General features: G+C 39.7%; 2 protein-coding genes across 2 annotated transcripts in view; one reads left to right on the plus strand and one right to left on the minus strand.

Annotated features, from left to right (window-relative positions):
* Positions 1-220: 220 nt before the first annotated feature.
* On the plus strand, positions 221-10349 carry LOC310637078 (E3 ubiquitin-protein ligase NRDP1-like). The gene is made up of 6 exons (XM_083357347.1): positions 221-290; positions 4282-4506; positions 5465-5604; positions 6539-6701; positions 7069-7189; positions 8630-10349. The coding sequence occupies exons 2-6, from the start codon at positions 4301-4303 to the stop codon at positions 8861-8863; spliced, it is 864 nt and encodes a 287-aa protein (XP_083213473.1). The 5' UTR covers positions 221-290; positions 4282-4300; the 3' UTR covers positions 8864-10349.
* A 2552-nt stretch (positions 10350-12901) lies between these two features.
* The window catches only part of VIRMA (vir like m6A methyltransferase associated), a 36881-nt gene continuing 30951 nt past the window's right edge, over positions 12902-18831 (minus strand). Inside the window, exons 19-24 of the mRNA XM_083359381.1 lie at positions 18501-18661; positions 17771-17867; positions 16732-16898; positions 15097-15428; positions 14628-14771; positions 12902-13289 (exon numbers count right to left, since the gene is read on the minus strand). Of these exons, the coding sequence (XP_083215507.1) occupies positions 13132-13289; positions 14628-14771; positions 15097-15428; positions 16732-16898; positions 17771-17867; positions 18501-18661 (1059 nt within the window). The 3' untranslated portion in view covers positions 12902-13131. The remainder of the gene's footprint in view (positions 13290-14627; positions 14772-15096; positions 15429-16731; positions 16899-17770; positions 17868-18500; positions 18662-18831) is intronic.

Genomic DNA, 18831 nt, shown 5'->3' on the forward strand with positions numbered 1-18831 from the left:
CCACCCCCGCGGTCTCCCGTCACCATTTACGAAAATCAATGGAGAATTAAAGAAAACAAGCGACATTCGTGCCGCGGGGTCGAATTCCCAGGTAGTCTGCTATTTCATGGAAGAGAAACTCAGAAATCCACTGTCTGCGCGACTCTACATTGGCACTCTATGTCCTAATGAATCTGGACCAATGAGAAGCCAGATACATAGAGGCCGGTAGAAACTTCCTCCGCGTTTCTCTTCCTGGCTGCGGAGCGAGTGGTGCGTTGTAGACTAGGAGTTGGACCTGGCTTGAAGGGGTGAGACGCGGAATAGATAGGGCGGGCAGCCTTGCACAGGGAACGGCAGGAGAGGCTGTGACTATACGGAAGGGGGAATTCCTGGAAAATATGACTTTCCTCTTTTATTTTAAAAAAAAAACTATTCTCGCTGCACTAAAAAGGGGGAAAGCAAATTTTCGAAAGTTGATATGTTGGTGGATGGCAAATATAAACGGGTTTTACAGTTTAACAGGAGCTTTCTAGTACAGGCAGTCCTCGACTTACAACAGATTACTTAATGACGATTGAAAGTTACAGTGTCCCTGGAAAAAAGTGACTTACGTCCAATTTTTCTCACTTATAACCATGGCAGCGTCCCCATGTTCACATGATCAAAATTTTGATGCTGGGCAACCGGCCAGCCAAGATTCACTTAATAGTCTTGTTAACTAATTTAACAACTGCAGTAATTCACTTAACTGTGGCGGGTCGTAACGTGGTGCAAAATTCACTTAACTGTCTCACTTTGCAACAGAGGTTTTGGAAGTTGAGGACTACCTGTATAAGCTTCCATGCCTTAGATCAGGGGTGTCAAACTCACCATGTCATGTGACATATCATGACATATGACTTTTCTCTTTGCTGGGATAGGCGTAGCTTCCGCATGACACATCCGGCACATGGACCAGCAGTTTGACACCCATGCCTTAGATCAGTGTTTTTCAAACTTGGGCACTTTAAGATATGTGGAGTTCAACTCTCAGAATTTCCTTATGGGGAAAAGGTGGGCATAAAATAAATTCCCCAGACACACAGCTCCATGCAGGGGTGTGGGAGACAGCTCTGTTGCAGTCACATCCCCAGGGCTTCTCCTTAAGTTACTCTGTCCCAGGTGTTCCTTGTGATGAGGGGTGGGGTGACTTGCTCCCGAGTAGCCTTGCAGCCGTTCTCTGGGCTTGTCTGTGCTCTGGTCTCCTTGCCCTTGGATCAGTGGAGGAGGCAGCTGTTCCACTTCAAGGTCTGCCTATCAGCACCATTGCCTGTCAGCAGCCAATCCTCCCCTGTTTCTGTGCAGGCAGGCAGCTCTCTATCTGGTCGACCAGCTCCCCCAATACCTGAGGGGCCTGGGACAGCATCGTCCTTGGCCCTTGGCCTCAAAACATGCCAAGGGAGATGTGCCATCCCTGTCAGATGGCCCCAGTTCCATCTCCTCAGTTGCTCTGTCCCAGCTGCCCAAAAATGTTCCGTTAGCAAAGATGCTATTAATAAATCTCATGTATGGCCTCAACTGTTTCTTTATGTCAAGATCATTGTCATCAGTAAATAGGAAAAAGAGGGGGGAGGGGGGAGTCAAGATATAATGAAGCAGCTGCTGAGCTCTCCAAGACCTTTATATTTGTTTAGGATGAACCATACAGGAAATTAGAAACGTTCTGAAACATTGCCCAACATAGGGCTTCGCTCAGAGATATTTTTCCTATGATTTTAATCTCTGCAACCCAAAACCCATTTTATGTTTCAGTCTGTCTTTTGCAGCTGCCCACCACAACCAAATATAGTCCTGGGGTTTCCCCCCCCCCCCAGTTTTTGGGGAGTTATCCTGATAATGGGCAGAGAGGCAAACAGTTTTAAGTTCCGCATACTATGTTCCATGAGCAAACGTATTTTAGACATTAGAACATTGTACAGATGCATACTAATAATGTCTATGCCACAGTGCCAGCCTTTTTGAGATGGTTTTCTTGGTCTTGAAGGAGGTAGTGATGTCCCCTTTCCTGAAGAGATCATCATTAAATCCAATAGGCTTGGACAATTATTGCTCATCCTCCAGCCTTCCCTCTTTAGAGAAGGTAGTCAGGCTTCAGGTCAAAAGTCCCTGGAGGAAGTGGATTCTCTGAACCCATTCCAGTAGGCAGGTTGTAGTCTACTATGGGAACTACATAGTCACCCTCATCTCTATGGCCATGCTTGTGTTCCTTGATCTTTCAGTGTCTTTCATTAATATTCATGATATTAACAGTAACAAACGTTGGGGGTGGGAGACACTGTAATGATGCTTCTCTTTGTCTGTGGTTGGTTACAGTTGGCGTTTGTGAATGTGAATGATCTCTCTCTTTGTGGGATGCTACAGGTTTCTACACTTTCTTCTGTTTAATATCTACATGGAACTGCTGGGTGAAATCATCCATTGGTTTGGGGTCAGCTGTCATGAGTATGTTGCAGGTGAAGGAGAGTGCAAAAGTTGGGTTGAAACTTAACATTAAGAAAACCAAGATCATGGCATCCGGTCCTCTCAATTCCTGGCAAATAGATGGGGAAGAAATGGAGGTAGTGAAAGATTTTATTTTCCTGGGCTCCAAGATCACTGCAGATGGGGACTGTAGCCAAGAAATTAAAAGACCCTGGCTCCTGGGCAGGAAAACCATGGCAAATCTAGACAGCACACTAAAAAGCAGAGACATCACCCTGTCAACAAAAGTGCGTATAGTCAAGGCTATGGTCTTCCCAGTTGCAATGTATGGCTGTGAAAATTGGACCATAAGAAAGGCTGAGCGCCAAAGAATTGAAGCCTTTTGACTATGGTGCTGGAGAAGACTCCTGCGAGTCCCTTGGACTGCAAGGCAATCAAACCGGTCAGTCCTAGAGGAGATCAACCCTAACTGCTCTTTAGAAGGCCAGATCCTGAAGTTGAAACTCAAATACTTTGGCCACCTAATGAGAAGGAAGGACTCACTGGAGAAGAGCCTAATGCTGGGAAAGATTGAGGGCAATAGAAGAATGGAACGACAGAGAATGAGGTGGCTGGTTGGAGTCACTGAAGCAGTAAGCGTGAGCTTAAATGGACTCTAGAAGATGGTAGAGGACAGGAAGGCCTGGAGGAATGTCCATGGGGTTGCGATGGGTTGGACACAACTTCGCAGTTAACAACAGCAATCATGAGTATGAGCATCAGCTGATTATACCCATTGGTACATTTTGGCTCCATGCCAGTCAAGTGATGTCATCAAAGTCCTAGCCCAGTGCTTGAAGACTGTGTGGGTGTCTGGATTGGTAGGAACAAATTCAGGTTCAGACCTGACAAGGCCATTAACTCTCCGCGGGGTAGCACTTTCCCATTTGAGACTTGTGCACACTATGCGGATCTCTTGGATTCCCAGTTTCTACTCAATGAGCAAGTGCTAGTTGTGACCAAGAAGGCCTTTGCACATTACATTTGGTGCACCAGTTGTGTCCTTTCCTGGATTGAAAGGCTCTTCAGACAGTCACTCACATCCTGATCACTTCACAAATGGATTATTGTAATTACTTCTACATGAGATGATCCTTTAAGATTATCTGGAAGCTACAGCTGGTCCTGAATGCAGCAGCACAGGCCAGAGTGGTACATTACGTTCATGTAACTTCTGTGAGGTGGACTGGTTGCTGATTGGCTTCCAAGTGCAATTCAAATTGCTGGTTATTAATTTTAAAGCCCTTCATAGCAGGAGGCCTGGTGATCTCATGGATTGTTTGTTTCCATTTATTTCTGCCTGTACTGTAGAATTTATCAGTATGGGGATCCTCCAGATCCTGTAGTTCCTGCCCTCTGGGTTTATATCTCCCCAGAGATTTTATATATATAACCTATTCCTTTCACTTTAAGACAGATGGGAAGACAAGATGGATCCCTCCTTCCAGCTATATTGCTTCAGTGTTTTTAAAATTCTTTATGTAATTCACTTTATCATATTCTATTTTTTACCCATGCTGTTTGCTTAAGTACACATCACAATGTTTGAGAAGTTTAGTCAATGACTTGAAGAGATTTGCATACATATATGATAGATACGAAAGATAAAAGTATCTTACCTTTGAATCTGCTAGGCATCTTTTTGGTATGTGAGAGTTGTTTAAAACTTGCCAGCTGGGACAGTCACTTTGTAAAGATGCCAGGTTGATGTCCTTAAGAGAAAGCCTTGATTTTCAAAGGCAATGTAAGAAGTTACTGCCCTCTGCTCAAGGCTAATGCTGTATTTCATTCCCATATTAGGTTAATCGAGTTTGAGAAAATGGGCTATGACATGGAGCGCTTTGTTGGTTATGTTAATGATGGGCTGATGTGTTGCATTTGCCGAGATGTGCTCCAGGATCCTCTGCAAGCTCCTTGCGAACACGCCTTCTGCACTTCCTGCATCCATGGATGGCTCATTGAACACAACAGCTGCCCAGAGGATCGCCAGTTCCTTGATTTATCTGTCCTTCGACCACTTTGCAGGTATGGGGCCACTTGCCACAACTCCTAGTCGTGATCTGGCATTAGTTGCTATATAGGGCAGGGATTCAGTTTGTGCCATTTTCTTATTTGCAGCTGCTTCTCATAAAATGGGATTGTGGAAGTGATTTTAAAGCTATCCTTGAAAAGGCTTTCTGAGTCAGTTCACTTGAAAAATAGGCTTGGGGGCAGACATTCATGAGCTACAGTTTGAAGTTATGACAGACACCCCCCCCCCCAAAGGTACTTGCAACCCAATTTCAAAGTTCCAATGCGCGCGCACACACACACACACACACACACACACACACCATTGTTACATGAACACATTTGGGGGCTTGGCAGTTGACTTGCAGCCATTTGCAGTGTACCATGTTCACATGACCATGATTTTCATTGTCTTTTTCCAGTTTCCAGCATTTACTTCTGGATTCTGACAAAAAACACCCATTGGATAAAATGGATTCACTTAACAACTGCTGCAAAAAGATCATAACATTGGATGCAATCACATGGTGACTTGTTTAATGACAGCAAGAACTTACAACTGAAATTCTAGGCTCAATTTATGTTCTTAAGTTGAGCTACCTATAATACATCTGCAAAAACCTGTCTGCTATTTTGCAAATGTATAACGTATCAAAAACCAAGATAAATGCAGTGGAGATGTATTAATCTTTATTGTGTATAATGAGTTTGGCCTCTTTTTAATAGTTGCAAATATTCAAAATGGCATGTAATGGACACATAGATAATGAGGGCTACCTATATTAGAAAAGATTCCATAATCCTTTTTCATTTTTTCCCTGGTTCATTTTCCCTGGTTATTCAACAACAAAAAGGGTGTGCTTTTTAAAAATATATATATTATTTTTCCATGTTTCTCAAAGAAAAAATTGTCAGAAAACATTTTTATTGATGCATCTTATAATACTGCAAGTATGATAATTTCTTAATGTAGGTACATGAGGAATGATCTTAATCGACTTCAGCTTCACTGCAGAAACAGAGAGCGTGGCTGTGAAGTAGTGTGTTCACTAGAATCCATTGACAGTCATGAATGCGAGTGTGAATACACCCAGATTCCCTGTCCAAATATTGGTAGGTAAAAGGCAGAGATGTTTTATGTAGCGATGGTAAATCTTATTTTTAATACCTATATTAAGCAGGGCCTAAAGAATTTGGCTCAAGGGACGCGGTGGCTCAGTGGGTTAAGATGCTGAGCTTGTCGATCAGAAGATCGGCAGTTTGGCGGGTCGAATCCCGAGTGCCGCGTAACAGAGTGAGCGCCTGTTACTCGTCCCAGCTTCTGCCAACCTAGCAGTTTGAAAGCATGTAAAAAATGCAAGTAGAAAAATAGGGACCACTACGATGGGAAGGTAACAGCATTCCGTGCGCCTTTGGCGTCTAGTCATGCCAGCCACATGACCACGGAGACGTCCTCGGACAAGCGCTGGCTCTTCGGCTTTGAAACGGAGATGAGCACCAGCCCCTAGAGTCGGAAACGACTAGCACGCATGTGCAGGGGAACCTTTACCTTTACCTTTAAAGAATTTGGTCCTTGCTATTAAGTGACCTTTCTTGAGTTCTCGTTTTTCTCTTTCTGTGCGGGTTAATTTGTTTCCACCTTGCTGAGGAATCCATGGATTCACAGAATCCGTGAAGAGCTGACATCAGCTTTCATGAAGCTGATGTTTCTTTCTTCCCATTTGTCATTGTTTGGGAGACAAACTACTTCTCTTTGTGTTAGATTAGAAATAATTAACGGGGACCTTTCCTGATGTTACTGAACCTCTCATTCTTGAATATTGGCCATATTGGGTGGGACTCTTAAAGTCCAACTACTTCTAGAAGCTGTCAGTTTTCTAAATGTGCTAAAGATGTGCTGAAGAACAGAAAAACTGAACACCTTATTCACTATCACTCGAAATTTTCTCTGGGTCAGAAACACTTTGGTAAAAAAATAATTTCTCTTATTAACAGTATTGGAGATAAAATTGTTTCTTCTGTTTCTACTCACCTGTTTTTCACTCAGCTTGCCCAGTCCAAGTTGAAAGGCGTAACTTATATAGTCATGTGGTAGCGTGTGAATTTTGGAGTCGGGAATGCCCCAATGGCTGTGGATATATCATTCTTGGTCCTGAAGATGCCCAGCACAACTGTGTGGCAGAACTGAGAACTGAACTAGAGCTACTCAGGTAAAATTGTACCCTCTTGACTAAGAGTCAGCTGTAAAAGCTCTAACTTAATTGTTATATTAGTATCACAGTCATTGACTTATTGCCAAAGATGAAGAAACTACTAGTTCTAGAATATCTGTAATATTTAGTCTATCATCTCTGCCAATCCTGAAAACAACTCCGCTTATCAAGGGGGAATTAGACAGTTACTTAAAGGTTGTATAAGTGTGAAGAAATTGACAAGCTGATAAAACTGTCTAACTGGAGATTCTTGATTTTTCGCATTTGAAATACTGTCAAAATAGCTAAGGGATTATTTCAGATTTTCAAACTGATGTAAAAATTATCAGTCTTATTCAAGGAGAGTACACTTTCTTTTCTTAAGATCTGGCATGAACTGCCAAATGGAAGATACAAAACATGAGATGCAGTCTCGCTTAGATTCCCAAAGGAGATACATGGTGAAAAAAGAGAGTCTTTTGCAAAAAGATATTGAAGACCTTAAGGTAACTGTATTGTCTTTTGCCACCACAGGAACTGTTTTTAGTGAATTGGTGCTCTTACTGTTTTACTCCATGCTGAGATCCAACCATGAAATAACTTTTTCTACCAATTTATGAATTCTCCCCAAAGGAAACTTGGAGAATGCTTATTGAAGTGTCTCTTTAAAAAAAGAAGAAATATCAAGCTGGCTCCAAATTGTTGTAAAATTCACCCTGCCATGGCTCTTTGATCTGATGAAAGCAATATTCACTAAGTAGTATGGCATGCTTATTATTTGTAATAATGTTTAGCTATTGTCATGCTAGGTGTTGTGGTCTCCAAGACCATCTGGAAGCTTCAGCTGGTTCAGAGTGCAGTGGCACAGGTAGTTACGAGGTGCAGCCCATTGCGCCCAAAAGACATTGTTATTCTGCAGGCAATAGGCATCCAGGTACTGATTCAAAGTACTGGTTATCACCTATAAAGCACAGGACCAGGCTACTTTTGGAACTGCCTGTTTCTCCAAAAATCTGCCTGTCCCTCATGTTCTCATCGGGACAGCACGTTTTAGGTCCCCTCATCTAAGAATTGTTGTCTTATGGAACCTAGGAAGTGTGACTTTTCAGTGGCTGCCCCTGCTCTTTGAAATGATCTTCCTTCCAGCACACGTTGATATCAGTCATGGTGGCATTAGAAATGTGATCAAGACCTGGCTGTTTCCTAGGTATTTGGGTTCAGGTGAGCAAGGATCCCTCATTGTTTTACTATGTCCTGTTCAATTCACCATATTGCACACCTGGGTTTATCTTTTAATATATAATTGGATTTGCAGGAGGGTAGTTGGTTTAATATGCAACAGGAAAGGTCACAAGTTGTCTCCATCACTGCTTCTCCTGAGGAGTCCACAGAGACTGTGTATTCCACAGCACCCATCTGCACTCTGTGGTATGTGCCTGCACCATAGCCTTTGCTGACCTACCCACAGCACCCCCACATTCCCCTACACTCCCACCTCTTCTGGAATAAAAAAAGCTGTGCGTCCTGCAGTTACAGTGGCAAGCAGAACTGACAGGATTGCCATTGCTAAGCGATGCAATCACTTGACATTGCACTTTATGTCACATCACTTAGCAGTGACAATCCTGGCCCCAATTACCATCATAACCCGAGGACTGCTTGTAAAGAAAATCTAGCATCTGTTGTGCTTAATCAGGTAGAGTAGATGGCTCAGATAATTAATGAAGAGAATAAAATAACTTGGCTATTACCATTCGTCTTTACTATTCTCATACTGTATTTGATGCCTGTATAAAATTGTGGAGGCAGTTCTTAAGAACACCACATTGCTGTATTTACGGGAAAGGGAAGATAATGCCTGTGTAAAAGAAAATGCAATATTTGCTATTCTCTTTTAGCAATCGGCAATATTTTATGATAAAATTAACTCTTTAAATGCTTTTTAGAGTCAAATGTCCAAGATGATGTCTAACATGCAGACTCTGATGGCAACAGAAAGACAGCATCGCCAAGAGTTGGAGCAGGCAGAACTTGAAAAACGTGAATTGTTGGAATTAATGAAGAACTTCCAAAAAGACAGCCTCTCTCCAAGAGCTGAAAGCAAGAAAGTAACACATTCCCAGCCTCTATCACGGCTGGATAGTATGAAACTAAAAACATGGGAAGCAACAGCCATATAAAACTAAACGTTTTAAAACCAGGTTTGCTGAACTTTGAACTAATTTTAGAGGGAAAAATTATTATCTTATTCTAATTCTATTATTATCTTATTTTCCTTCGGGAAAGGGCGGTATATAAATCCAATAAAATAAAACAAATCAGTACTCATTTATAGGCTTTATTTTCCTTGAGATCCTTTCAAATCTCATTGAGTTTGGGAAGAATCGTATTTAAAAGAGAGCATCTTCATGTGTTAACTATTTCAGTAGTCACTTAGGAATTTAAAAACCTGGGAATGATTTAAAAACCTTGTTTTACGGAATCTATTATTTTTCCCTCCTCAAATGAGTAACAAAATGTCTTTCTGCTATTCAGAATAGGGTATTTTTAAAAAATCTTAGACTTGAAGATTAAGGCAAACAGGACCTTAGTTTGAATATGAAAATTATAGGAATAAAGATTTTTTTTCCAGTAGTTGACATTCTAAACTATGCAAGATAAATTATTCGATTCTGATCCTGATTTCTAATTTACCTCAGTGTTTTTCTTTTTCAAGTAAATTGTAAACCTTCAAAATAGGCTACTTGTCATCCTAGAGGTGGAGGACAAAATAATAATAAATTTAAGCCTTGGTTTTGGTTTTTTAAAAAATTATAGTTGATATCTAAAGAGAGGATTTTACAGTGCCTTTATATCCCTGGCCCTTGTTAGAAATACTTCAGAACTGCAATATAGTTAACACAATTTGTAAGTTGATCTTACAGTCCAATCTACCTCATATGATTGCTTCAAGAATAAAACTGAAAGTGGGAATGCTATATATTTCACTGGAGATCCCAGAATAAAAGATATCACCCTAATCAAAAAATAAGTTGACACAAGAGCAGTTCTCCCATAACTACATTTGGACCAAACCTATTTATGTTAATGAGCATTTCAATTTCCATTACCAGAACAGCATAAATCTCATTTGTCTACCTTTAGATTAACATGTTTTTCAGTATTAAAATAGCTCAAGAAATTTGTAAACAATGTTTTTAATATCACACATACTCGGCAACTAGAAAATCAATATTACAAATACTCAGCTAACTAATAAAGCTAATAAATATTTTTGCACGTATGGGCCAAAATGGGATTTTTGGAGTCAAGGACAGTTTAATATAGAAGTGTCAATCCATAAAAAAAAGAGTCATAGAGGAATTTACTCTTTGGGAAAATGAGGCTGCACAAAAAGGAATTAGGAATACTATCACAAATTTGATAATCTATGCCAGGGGTCTCCAACCTTGGCAACTTGAAGACTTGTGGACTCAGTTCCCAGAATTGGCTGGGGAATTCTGGTAGTTGAAGTCCACATGTCCTAAATTTGCCAAAGTTGGAGAACCCTGATCTATGCAGTGTGGATTATGCTTGTTGAAAGAAGTGTAGAAGAGGTCTGACTGTGGATTGCTAAAATGTGCATCTTTGTGTAATTTTTCTTTGAAATAAATACTTCATTTCCAATATTTTTATTCCATGTGCCTGTTCTGAGAGTGCAGTGCTCTTGTGGGTTAATTTTATCGCTGCGACAAACAGAGGAGTTCATTAAGTCTTGGCTGGTTTCAGTAGACAAGCAAAGCTTTTTCTTACATTAATCCTGTCACCCACATGGAGTAAAAAGAAATTCGACAGTTAATTCATGGTGCTGTTAATACTGATAAACGTTTGATGGAAGTAAAACAGCTGAAACTATGTTAACCCAAGTCACGAATGGCATAGGAAACCAAAACTATATGACTTAACATGTGAGTAAAGCTGATAAAAGCACAACTCTAAAACTGGCTGGTATAATTCTCAAAAAGAAATCCTCAATAGTGATACTATGGCACACAGTATGGGTTTTGTGGCCAGGCTAGCTGCTTTTGTACTGGTCTGAGATAGCAGGAGAAATATATTCAGAACATAACTACAGCGTCCCAAGAGCAAATGATTTGCTCTGCTGTTAACCAAGACTATTGGGGGGGGCAGATGGAGGTGGCATTCATATAGGCCAAACCTAGTAAGTATATTGATTTTGGAGACTTAAAATCCTGGAAGAAAACCTTTGTTGTCAGCTGCTGGGGGACATACTGCAGGTTTGAGCTGTTAAATGAGAAAAAGGGAGAGAGGGAAGGAGGTATGTTTGAACCTGTGCTGCTTGAGACATCAAGGCAGAAAATGGCTTTGGAGAAGCTCTGCTGGAAGTTGCTGGCTATCACTGTGCAAGTGATGATCCATTGGCATGTGCATTTTAAGTTTCTGGCTCCAGAGGAGGAAGATGTTAGTTGGAGGCTTCCCTGGGAGACGGGAAAACCCAAACAGGGACATACTTCGTCCCAAAGCCAAGGCAGACACCTGGAGTCTCCAGGGAAGCCCCAGACCAGGAAAGGCAGAAGATCCAAAGAGAGATATATCACCCAACATATACACACAGGAATGGCTGATGAGATCCAAAAAAGCATGACAAAATTGTTTGATCACGCTCAAAAATAACTCTACCTGTTCTCTTTCTGTCTCTTTTAATAAAACAGAGGTGCAAGAAACGGGAGAAAAAGAGAACTAGGTGGGTGATTGCTAGCAAATAGCCCTGGGAAAGAGAAAAAAATCAGGGCCTGCGAAAACATGGAGATTGCTGTAAATGGTTCCATTTTTTCACTAATTTCTTAAATTTATCTTTACGTACGAAAACACCAATTTCTGTCGCACTGAAGCAAATGCCTGTAAAGTCGCACCCTCAGTAACTATGATACCAATATAACCAGTTGAAATTTGGAAGGATAAGATTTGGGCAAGTTATATGAAATAGCAGCCCTACTCATTCAGAAAACCAAAACGGAGACATAGGACCCTATCCCAGTGCCTCTGTCTCAAGTTCTTGGTTGCTGGGGAAGATCAGCTGCTCAATAGTTCAGGTTGTCCTTGACCTACAATGACAATTGTGTCTGGGATTGCTGTCACCAAGCAATGCAGTTGTAAAGTGTGACTGCTTTGCTTATGGCAATCCAGGCAGTCCTGGAGTTAAATAAATGCCCTGGTCATTAGGCAAGGCAACTTCTTTCCAGCATGAGCCAGGGAGGCAGAAAATCCTGCTTGGATTTTGGCACAGTGCGTGATCAGCCAGCCTCCAGAGACCAGAAGGAATCTTCTCAGTAAGTGGTAGCAGTTGTGACCACCTCAGTCAGCTTCCCCATTAATTTTCTGAGAATTCAGCAGAGAAGATTGTAAATCATGTGATTTTAGGGCCCTTGGCAACAGGTTGTAAGTGTAAATGGGTTGTCAAGAGCCCAGATTGCAATCACATGACCACAGGGGCACTGCAACAGCTGTAACTTTGGAGATTGGTTGTACGTCCCTTTGTTCAGTATTGCCATAAGTATAGTCACTGAAATAATTGTTGTAAGTCAAGAACTAATTGTAGTCCTTGTTTAATGACCAATTGCCTGGTACAGTGACTTTATGACTGTAGGTTGTAAAGCAAAAGAGAACTGAAGAAAGAATATTAGTGGTTGCAGTTTCACTTAGTTACATGTTTCACTTAACAACCAAGTCACAAGTTCCAACTGGTTACTAAATCGAGGATGTATAACTCTAGTTCTCCACATCATCAGGAACCCTGATTGTAGTTTCATTACTCTGTGTACCATTGTAATGTAACTCTATTTTGTTGAAAGTGGCAACTATAATATCACTTCAGATATACCCTCTTCCCAATATATACCTCATCTTCAGCTTTTCAAATACCTGGAAAGTGCCAACTGTTTTACAAAATAAGAGAGCTAGGACATGTGGCATTTACAAGTTGCCTAAACTTTCTAAAATATATCTTTCTTCTGAAACGGCTTCACCTAAAAATAACCTTGCAGCATCCAAAGTAGCTTGATGAATGGCAGCTTTAGAAGTTGATCAAATAAATAATACAACAACTGGAGCTTTAGGGAGATGCTTGACAAATTCTGCTATAGAGTGCCAAAAGGTGTTCTTCATTCATTACTTAGCAGAGGTAGTCTCTGTATCTTGGGTGAAAGCCACATTGCAAATCTACTGAAAAAAAATCTTTATTTCTGGCACACTGCCACGTCATGCCCCAAACACAGGCAAATGTTACACACAAAAAGACAGTTTTATTGAAATCTCAGATCTCGTATGAAACAAAATTGAATCCCTAAAAAAAGTAATGTCTTGCTGCCCTCAAATACCAAAGGTCTAGCATTGGTCCTCAAATATTTAAGTGTTTCACCATCATCTTGAAATCTTCAGTCAGAACTGTTTATCGAGTAAAGGAACGAACGTGACGTCCTCTTCCACTGCTTCCGCTAACAAATTTTCCTCTTGAACCACCACTACCACTGTTGTTGGTGCTTGCCCAAGATGGTGTAATTCCACCACGACCTCTGGAAGCACGATCACGGGGGCTTGGACGGTAGCCTTAAACAAATGGGAAGGTTATTGGCAACAGTATTTATGCACTTCTAGCGGGATCTACAAGTTATGCATTATAATTTTCTGATGGAAGCCCCTTCAAATGACCAAATTAAATCTTAGTATACGGGAAAACATACCACACTGTTTAAAAAACTAAAATGATATATAACAGGCAGAGGAAAAAAATGTATTAGGATTGTAATTTAGAGCAGCTAAAACCAACACTTGCTACCAAGATTTTTTTTCTTCTTTTAATGATTCATCAGGGAGGAATTGGGGTGATTCAGTGGAGTTGAGCATTTCCTGGTCGGATACCCTTCCTAACTCCTATGCAGAGTTTGCAGCAGATATTTTCTCTTTGCATCAAGAGAGAAATATCTGCCACTACCTAGGATTGAACTCATAGCCTCTTGATTGTGAGGTGAAAGCTCCACCTTCAGGCCCGTACCACTCTTGCTACCAAGAATAAATAACCTGACTGAAAATGTGTAAAACGTGAGAACTACTGAGGCTGAAAAAGATATGCTAATTCTGATATTGTCTGATGCATATTTCCAACTCCCATTTTAATTAAAGTTATGTATTTTAACAATTAATAGGTAAAACATGCAAGTTGTTGTGCAGATAAGAGTAAATGCCTTTAGCAAGGAACTCATGCCATTAACATCTAATGGGTGTCAGCCCAAGAAAAACTGCCCTCATGTTTTTTAGAGTTTTTCTATTGTCTTTTTTTTAAAGTACATTAAATTATCTCAGATGCCTTGAAAAGTTAAACAATAAAATAAAGCTCAAAAACTGGAGAGGATATAAACATGTTCATGTCATTTTCTTGGCAGCAAAACAGAAGGAACTGGCCACTGCCATCTTCTGGGATGTTTTTTTCTTGATTACAGCCCTGGCTTTTACTGTTGGCCTCCCACTCAGGTAGTAGCCAAGTCCAAACTTGCTCTGAGATCAACCTAGGATGGCAAGGTGCCAAACCTGCTGTGACTTAAATGTAGTAAATAAAAAAGTAACTTCAGGATCTTGCTCCAATTGTTCCATGATTGTATTCTGCCTGTTACGCAATATGCTGCCTGGAAGGCATGCCTCCTATTTTTTGTGATGATTACCCACTATCTCAGGGAAAACGTTTGACCACCAAGCAATTATATGTGCTTGCTTTCTATTATTTTGAACAAAACTTACATCTGGTAATCATTTCTCAATTTTGCATTCAATGGTGGTTTTGTGATTTCACCCTTGACTTGTAAGGCATCTTGAGAGCTCCATGCAAAGAACAATTAGATACAAAATATATAAGGAAATTAATTATACTGTAAGAGGAAAACAATCCCTTACCCGCAGAACTTAAAGGCCTCAGAGGGGGAAGAGGACCTCTGTTGAAATTGCTCTGACCACCTCGACTTTCACTGTATGTTCCTCGGGGGGAGTTTTGGGCACTCCAGCTTGATCCTCTGGCTCCTTCACGGCGACTATAATTTCCTAAATGAAAAGTGCTACTTAAGCCAAATGCAGATTGCTCTTATTTTCATTTAGATTTAACTTAACATCTCAGCTTAACAGCATATTATTTTTAAAAATGGCAAACATAGTACAACAGCACAGGAAGTGAGCAGTGTTAAAGTAGAGGACAGGTGAAAGAATGTGGAAAAAAAACATGCAGATTCTGCATTTTTACTTGCAACAATAAATAATATAGCAGCATGACAATGAATTTCACTTTAAGGAATATGTGAAATAACTGACTGTCAATCTGCCTTCCTTAAGAGCTCAAAGTTTTCAAGTTCAAGTGAGCCACATAACTTACCTTTCGAAGCAGGTGGTGTGAAGAATCTGTTTTGGCTGTGAAAAGCTCCACGCCCTCCACGGTTCCCTGAGAAGCCACCACGGGAAGAAATTTTCTGTGAAACTTTAGGTGGCCTCTTGGGAGGTGGGATCCCATCTGGTGGAACCACCTCTTTGCTCTCTGCAGCTACAAAGTCATCAACGTGCATAGAGGGCGGCCTGCTGGTATTCTGTTTCCTCTGACGGAAGATGTCATGGGGGCGGATGCCTTGGCCAAATGCTCCCCTGCCTCTTCCTCTGGGTGGAGGTACAATATGGGCCCTTTTGGCAGGTTCAATGTATTCTGACTTTCCACTACAGAGATGCAAGAGAGAAGGAGAATTTTACAAATTCTTCACAAGCCAGCTAAAATCACATTAAACCTTGTTGTTTTGTGGTCACTTGTCTGAATATTTTTCAGAATTGAACTATGTTGACATTGCTAGTTCAAGCAAGCATTTTCATATCAGTTAAATACAAATAGTATTCCTATAACTCATTGATATATTCTACAGAATTTACCAAATCTCAGATTTAAGTCTAAAAGGGGTTTAAGGAATCTTCCCTTCTTTCATCAATCTGTCATATCCTTATTTCATTCTAGCACATATATTTGTAATATCTTAGAAAGAGAAATGCTTCTTTCATTGGAGCCCATTGTATATTCTTTGTGACAAAATAATCCAGACTGAAGCTTACCCACATTGGTTAGTTGCATCATTTTCAGCAACTCTTACTTTTTAGCTTGTTTCGTTTGGTTTCCCAAACTATGAAACTGGAAATTTTAGGGTTCGTTTTTCTAAATCTTGTGATATACAACACATGCAATTTGAATGATTGTTCACTTAAACTATTAAGCTTATGAGACGTTTGCTACAGTCATGCAAACAATGTGCTGAATAGTTTGTGACCACAGTTGTTAATCTCATTATATCGTGCTCACAAAATTACAATTTGTGCAGTGAAGTTATATAAATCCATCTTTAGGTATACATATTGCATATATTTAATTGGATATACAGGTTGTCATTGCTTAATGATCACAATTGGGGCAGAAACTCTGTTGCCTAGCAAAATATCACATGATTTTGATGGACTTATGACCTCACTTCCACTGAGATTGTTAAGCGAATTAGCCCGTTTATGTGAGATATCATATGACCATGACTTGCAATTTTATTGCTGGCTTCTCTATTGACTCTGCTTGTCAGAAGCCTGCTGTGGTACATACAAATGGTGAGCATGTGATTCCTGAGATACTTTCACAGTTGTAAATGCAAGGACCAACCATAAAGTTAATTTTTTAGCATCTTTGTAACTTTAAACCACAGCTAAACAGACCAGCCATTAAGTGAAGTCTACCTGTACATGTACAGAACCAGTTTAGTGTACTGGGTAAAGGCATCAGGTTAGAAACCAGGAGACTGTGGGGAATGAATGAACCTTAGGATTGAAGCCAGCTGAGTGATCTTGGGCCAGTCATTCTCTCTCAGTCCCAGGAAGTAGGCAATGACAAACCACTTCTGAAATCTTCAGGCACCTGTCAGGCAGTTTTGCCATGAGTCAACAATGACTCGAAGGAACACAAAAATTGTGCAAAATCAAAGCCACTGGTTACCTGGAAGTTATAAATGTCTCATGCTTATGTTTGCCAAGTTTAAAGCCTTTTGTGGTTTTGGTCCGACCAGGAGAAGAAGGCTCTGTAACAAATGACCTCTCTAGCTCTGCTTGCAGGTCAAAGTCACTACATCCTTTTTCTGACAGTTCAATTAAGTCAACTTTCACCTACAAGAATGAGAAAATATTCCATTTTAGTAAATCCATGAGTAGCATATTAATAATATAATTAGAATGGAAAATATTCTACACTACAAAATAGAAAAGGAAGAAGACTTAGTATAGAGTGGTGATGTGAATCCAAATCTCCTGATCAGTCTTTTCCTTTAGAAACTATGCTGTAGTAACATGCAGATTAGATGGAAATTATCAGCAGACATAACCCCTCCAGAATTATTAATTAACAGATTGAGGAATGCATATTAAAGGCATTCTTTAAAATAAAAGCTTTTCATTTACTTAATGTATTAAAATCAAGGCATTTCAAATTCAAAGCACTCTGTAGAATGTACCATTCAGATCTAGCACTAACTGGACAGATTTTCAAACCTGATTATTGACCACAAGAATGTAGAAACAGCAGTATCAACTGAAAAACATAGAACTTCAAATTTAATAATGTCACAAATTGTAGCAAGTCTCTGTCAGCTGTCAGCTCTTTGTCAGCTTTATCAAAGGGGTTTTTGCAAAATAACACTGTAATCAGCTATTAATATCAGCTCTGTCCCCAGGCTGATCAAATACATAAAATATTATATCTAGGAGCAAAAGTAGAAAAGGTCACGTGTACTAAAAAAAAAATGAACCCTAGTCAAAAAAGATTTCTACAGCATCTAATAAATTGTTTGTCAGACGAAAGGGAATTTCAAAAAAGATGCTAAAATAGGTAATTCGGGATGGGAAGTTGATACAAAAAATGAAAATATAAAATTATACTGGATAACCCCAAGTGCTAGCAAACTTAACATAGGAGCTTGAATTCAATTGTATTACTCACAGAGTTGAAAAATATTCCCTAAAATTACTTTTTAATTATTTACCATGTCAAGATCAGTTTCAATTTCTTCAGCCTGGAATGGTGAGAACCACATAGACTTCAGCTGGTCATCTATCACGTCTGCCAAGATGTACATAGTCCTGTAAGGAAAAACACAGCTTTTATTATTGGTCAATATTGGTTGACACCTTAGGAATAAGTTGAGGTTACTAAAATTCACCAAAACCCTTTCATCTGTTTCCTCAAACCTCTATTTACTAAATCTTTTCCTAAGACCTAATTCTAATTATCCTGCCAAAAATCTTCTTGTAGCCCACATTGTTACATCTTTATGAAGATCTGTTCTAACTAAAGATAAAAGGACAGCCCTTTACTAATACAAACTGTTGCCATTTTCTCATTCAGTTGCAACTATTAGCTGTTTTATTATTTTAAAACTATATCACATTATTTCACCTGCCAAAAGTTATACCTCAAAATGTAAAGTAAAAAGGAACAGATAAAACGCTAGAAGCAAAAATATACTTGTTTGATATACAATTCTGGAAGAAAACTAACAGAAAGAAGGAAAAGATTGGTCTCCATGTTTTACAGAGAAAGAAAATGAATAATGAGTATAATAAATATAGTATTAAGAATCATACAATAGTACTGAGGAATTTCTACTCTGCTCCACAATGAACTAAAACTCATTTATTTAAATGAAATCCAAATATACCAATGCCATAAATTATAGTTCTCTCGTCCATATAAATGTCTTTTTGTTACTTTACCTATTATTAAACAGATGTTGCAGAGATTCTGGAGCAGGCAAAATTGGTTCCACATCTTGATCACTTAGAGGACAAGCCTCTCCAGCAGATTCCAACATCTGCCTAAGTCCAACCACATTATCCAGTAATGATTCCAGGCTGTCGTCTTCCTTAGAACACTCCTAGATAAGAAATTCTACAGTCATCAATCATATAAAATCGAGCATTCTGGACAATTAACAAGATATAGAGAGAGCCAGAATGTATTTATTTTGGATTCCTATTGGAGATGATGCACTAACAACACAATTATAAGCAATTGTATTAATGTAATGCAGCAAAAGGTGGCACT

This window comes from Vipera ursinii, assembly GCF_947247035.1.
Source record: "Vipera ursinii genome assembly, chromosome: 3".
In the NCBI taxonomy this organism is placed as follows: Eukaryota; Metazoa; Chordata; class Lepidosauria; order Squamata; family Viperidae; genus Vipera; species Vipera ursinii.